This window comes from Arachis duranensis, chromosome 3, assembly GCF_000817695.3.
Source record: "Arachis duranensis cultivar V14167 chromosome 3, aradu.V14167.gnm2.J7QH, whole genome shotgun sequence".
Lineage (NCBI taxonomy): Eukaryota > Viridiplantae > Streptophyta > Magnoliopsida > Fabales > Fabaceae > Arachis > Arachis duranensis.
The window spans coordinates 2306699-2311211 of record NC_029774.3 but is presented as its reverse complement, the minus strand read 5'-3'; the positions used below and the strand labels follow the sequence as shown (position 1 = coordinate 2311211).

General features: G+C 38.3%; 1 protein-coding gene across 1 annotated transcript; it reads right to left on the bottom strand.

The window, feature by feature from the left end:
• On the bottom strand, window positions 1–4211 carry LOC107476876 (protein SOSEKI 5). The gene is made up of 4 exons (XM_016096808.3): window positions 3829–4211; window positions 3675–3744; window positions 2705–3586; window positions 1–879 (listed from the first exon to the last, which is right to left on the bottom strand). Exons 1-4 carry the CDS (start codon window positions 4076–4078, stop codon window positions 732–734), a joined length of 1350 nt encoding a protein of 449 aa, XP_015952294.1. The 5' UTR covers window positions 4079–4211; the 3' UTR covers window positions 1–731.
• Window positions 4212–4513: the final 302 nt, after the last annotated feature.

The following is a 4513-nucleotide window of genomic DNA, read 5'->3' as shown; positions in this document are numbered from 1 at the left end:
TTTCAAAGCATACTTACAATAACATTAAGTTTGATTTTTATTTGTTCAACACATTCATCTAGAAAGGAGGAGCCTCTTGTATTTATAAACTCTTGTTTCCCCCCTTTATTTAAACCCATGCTCCCGATCCCTCACATCACGTGTACCTGAAAATAAGTGAAGCTGAAGTGGATCTATCATAGTAACCTAAGACTAAGATGCTGTAAATCTCCTCTGAGGAAAGGGTCCATTCCACTCGTTTGTCATTTCAAAGTCAACCAAATAACAAGGAACGATGTTACAAGCCTACAAGTACTTCTTTAACATTAAAATTTACTACCCTCACAAATTTAAAAGCACAAAAACCACATAACGCCAGGAAAAGGAAACAGAGACCAGCGTTACAGCTTTACAAATGCTGACTTTTGCCCCCCACCAAAAACCTCCAAATTCCAAATTCCAAAATCAAATCGGCATTTTCATCACTTATCTAACTCTCCCTCAATGTATGTGCCCTCCCTGCTTCGACTTGCGAATTGCAATGCAATGCTCTATGCCATTAAACTACCACCTACAACTTGATTAGTCCTTATCCTAACCTTTGTCCATTTTTTACAGTCTTCAATAATTTAATCTTTCAAATTTTTCACTTCTTTAATAATAAGCTATCTTCTCCTCTCAGATGTCACTACTAACTTCCATTCAAATTTTTTTTGGTTCCATTTCATTTCGTGTACATTCATTCATTCCTTTCAACTTGTGGCTTGTACCTCAAATCTTTTGCTACCGTGTTGAGAAGAACCATCTTCTTTCTTTGTTGATAGTGTCTTGGACTTTCTTGGTATGCACTTTGCTCGCACCATGTCTCCGTCTTGCTCCATGATTTGCAACCGGGAACCACTGCAGAAGGGACAGCAAATCATACAAACATATGACTAAGTAGAACCACAATATTGATAATGCAATTTAACTCACACTCACTAACATAATCAATTTAAACAACAAAAGTCATTATTGACTAAAATGACGGTAAATACACAAAACTACTGAATATTTGAATGTGATCTTTGGCGTATTCATTTTCCCAATCACAGTTTCATTCTTTTTCCTCGGTGTATTCGTACAACTTGTATAATTATAGGTGGCAAACTGGAAAGTTTATTTATTGAAAAGTTACCAATAACTCTTTGGATGCTTTAAATTTGACCCCACATGCTGCAGCTGACAATATTAAATGGGGCCAAAACAAGGAAGACAGATATATATCAATAATTGCATTAAATCAACTAGAATTTACAAGCATATCTCATTTATTCACCCTACATACAAGATGAAACAGGACAGGCAGAGGTATGCAGGCAACTGTCAACTATCAATCTACATGCCAATGATAGCTAGCTGCGTGCTAGTTTTCTCTTTGTGTAAATTTCAACAGATTTCACCATGTATATGAATTTACAAACGTTTCCCAGGTATAAGAATGTACCAAAAGTTTTATAATAACAGATAAAAAAGAAAGAATGACAGACTAATTAAGAAAATCATCAAAATAACAGTTAATCAAACGACTTAAAATTATTCTAAAATAAAAACACAATATATACATTATCAATCAGTGCATATTTCATCAATCATAGTCGTTTGCATGTGCTGTGTTACTTTCCAAGAGGCAACACCATTCCAAAATGAGTTATTTTGTCTTTACTATTTAGAGGACATTGAGAATTTAGGATTGAATTCACTTTCGCTTTCAGCCAAAAAGATAATTAGGACGGGAAGAGGCAAGGCTACATGAGGAACATGGAGAATGGACAACATTTCCGGAGACAAAGGAAGTGGGAATCCTACCTTGTTTTGACAGTGATTGATAAAATTTGAACTCCAAAGTTACATTTAGTGTTTAGTTGTAAGAATTATGTTCAAAATGACATCTAAAGGACTACCAACTGTGATCACCTTTATCCCCCTCTTGGTCTATCCAAAGGTAGGCGTTTAATTTATTTACTCTTAAGAATGGGAAAAAAAAAGGCAGAGTTAAAGTGATGGTAAAATAGTATTTGTACAAGAAGTTAGGTGTTAAAAATGTATTTTTCTGTGCTTAATGAAACAAGTAACAATGAAATAAGATTAGATGTTGTCAGTATAATACTTGTTTGACAAAATAAAACAATAAAACTTGACAATATATACATTTTTAGATGAATACTATTGCATTATTTTTACTCTATCACCTATTCACCTTTATTGATATTACCGCTCCATAGTCTGACTTGGGAAATTAAATAAAGAAGATATATGCAACTTTTGTCAATGACCAGGATACTTTTATTAATCTAATATAATAATATACTAGTAATCTTATTGTTTAATTTGTTTTACTCGACTAACATTTTCTACTGTCTTCAATCTCAAGATGCCTCTTCCTATGTGCAAGAAGCTTAACCTCAGCTTCAACCTCATTTTCATTTCTATACTAGAACCTATGGAGCTGAAAACTGTATGAATGTCAATGGCTACAGTCTCCAAAATTGCCAAAACCAATGCACACGTAAGCACGGATCTCAATTTCACAAAAACCTTAATCAGCGAACCAAATTAAAAATTCTTTTACAAGTAACAGAGGAAGAAAAGAGAAACTTACTTATCTAAATAGCAAACTAAAGAGCGTTAATCTAATGATAAACTTGTTTAGGCAAAAGATTTGAAGGCATAACAATTAACATACCTATCTGCATTGTAAGAAGAGGACCTCTTCAACGCAGGGAATTCAACTTTCTTGGTCTCAATCAAGCTCCCACTAAAATACTCCTTATCTTCCAATGTTACCCTGTTCAAATCTGGAATTTCCATCGATGTCCCTACCTCTTTTCCCACTTGATTAGCATTATTATTCCCTGATCCGCGGGGTAACCGAGCTTTGTAGTGCCCAACCAATGAGAACCCTTGATCCTTATCAGACTCGGCCCCACACTCCTTAAACGACACCGCACCGCACGATAGTAACTGCAAGAGAACCGACGAAGCCCTCATCCTTCCGCTATGACCATTCTCAGCCGTCACATTATTATTGTTAATCTTCGCAGAACACAATCCCAGCCGTCCATCCGCCTTCATCAGCGTCTCAAGCGTCTCCGGACTCGAATCCGACGGCGGAGGCGAGATCTCGTCCCTGCTCAGCTCAATGCTCTGATTATGACACGTGGCATGCGGGACCTGCTCCGATTCCGTGATTTCTTCTCCTTTGTCTTCGACTCCTTTCTTCTTCTGACTCTTCTCCTCTTCCCTAGCCGCCCTCCTCCTCCGCCGCCTATCGTCCGTCGTCTGAGTCGACGCGTCAGCGGCAATTTTTCCGGCGGAGTCTCCGAACGAGTCCGACTTGTAAACAAGGTACTCGTTCATGTCAATGGAGCTCCACGACTGATTGCGCCGCCGCGTCACTGCGACCGCGGGGAAATTAGCCTCTTCCTCCTCCGGTTTCTGCGTCTCGGAAGCTCTCGCATCATGATCAACAATCTCAGATCCTTTGAGAATGTAGTCTTGCCCCTGCGTCGGGTAAATGAAATCGTTCTCCGATAAATCGTGCCACACGAAGCCATTTTTGTAGCTCCTGAAATCGAAAAAAAAAATCAAAACAATCATAATGAAAAAACGAGCATGAAAATTTAAGCATTATGTAGAGCTCAAGGAAACAGTACCGTTTGGCGGACCATGAATACATTGCAGCCATGCCTTTTCCTCGAAGCAGGTTCAAGCGATTGATTACATCTGAAAAACGACGACGTTTTGAGCTTCTTGATTTGTTGTGTTAGTGGACAATATATTAAGAAGGAAGATGCATAATGCATTTACCTTTGAGGTAGAGTCCTTGTGGTGAGGAGAGAGGAACCTCCATGAAGTGAGGGTGCTCGAGGTGGCCGCTTCGGGAGAGGTAGTAAACGACGGATACTTTTCTTGCCGTTTTGGGCTTGGGTTCAGTCCAAACCTTGGTCCTCTCTGGACTCGTTTCTCTCTCGGTCCATTTCTTCGGAACATGATGAAGGTCCGTCATCGTTTTCCTTCCCTTGGAAGCGGAACTCGAAGTCACCGAGGGCGACGACATTTCTCCGTACTCTCTTAGCTGAACAAGACTGAGCAATAAAGCTTTGAAGAGTTGAATCAGAGTTGAAGTAAATAGAAAGAAAGCGATGCTAGCTAGCGGGAAAACAGAGAAAAAGGGTTCTTTCTTTTAAGGTATCGTTTGGAATTTGAAAAATGGGATTTATTAATTTATTAATTTAAGGACAAACAGCTACCAAACAAGGAATGACTGTTTGGGTTTCAGATAGAAGCAGTCCTGTGAATGTGAGTGTGATAGTAGAATTTTTTAAAAAAAAATTTGACATTAACTACAAGACAGGGAAAAAGCAGAACGTCGTCGTAACGGCTTTGTTTTGTTCTTTGTCATGTTTTATAAAACTCCAAATGGTAATTCTGATTCATGATTTATATTTGATTTCATTTTCCCTCTCTGATCTCTGCTAGTTACTAGTACACT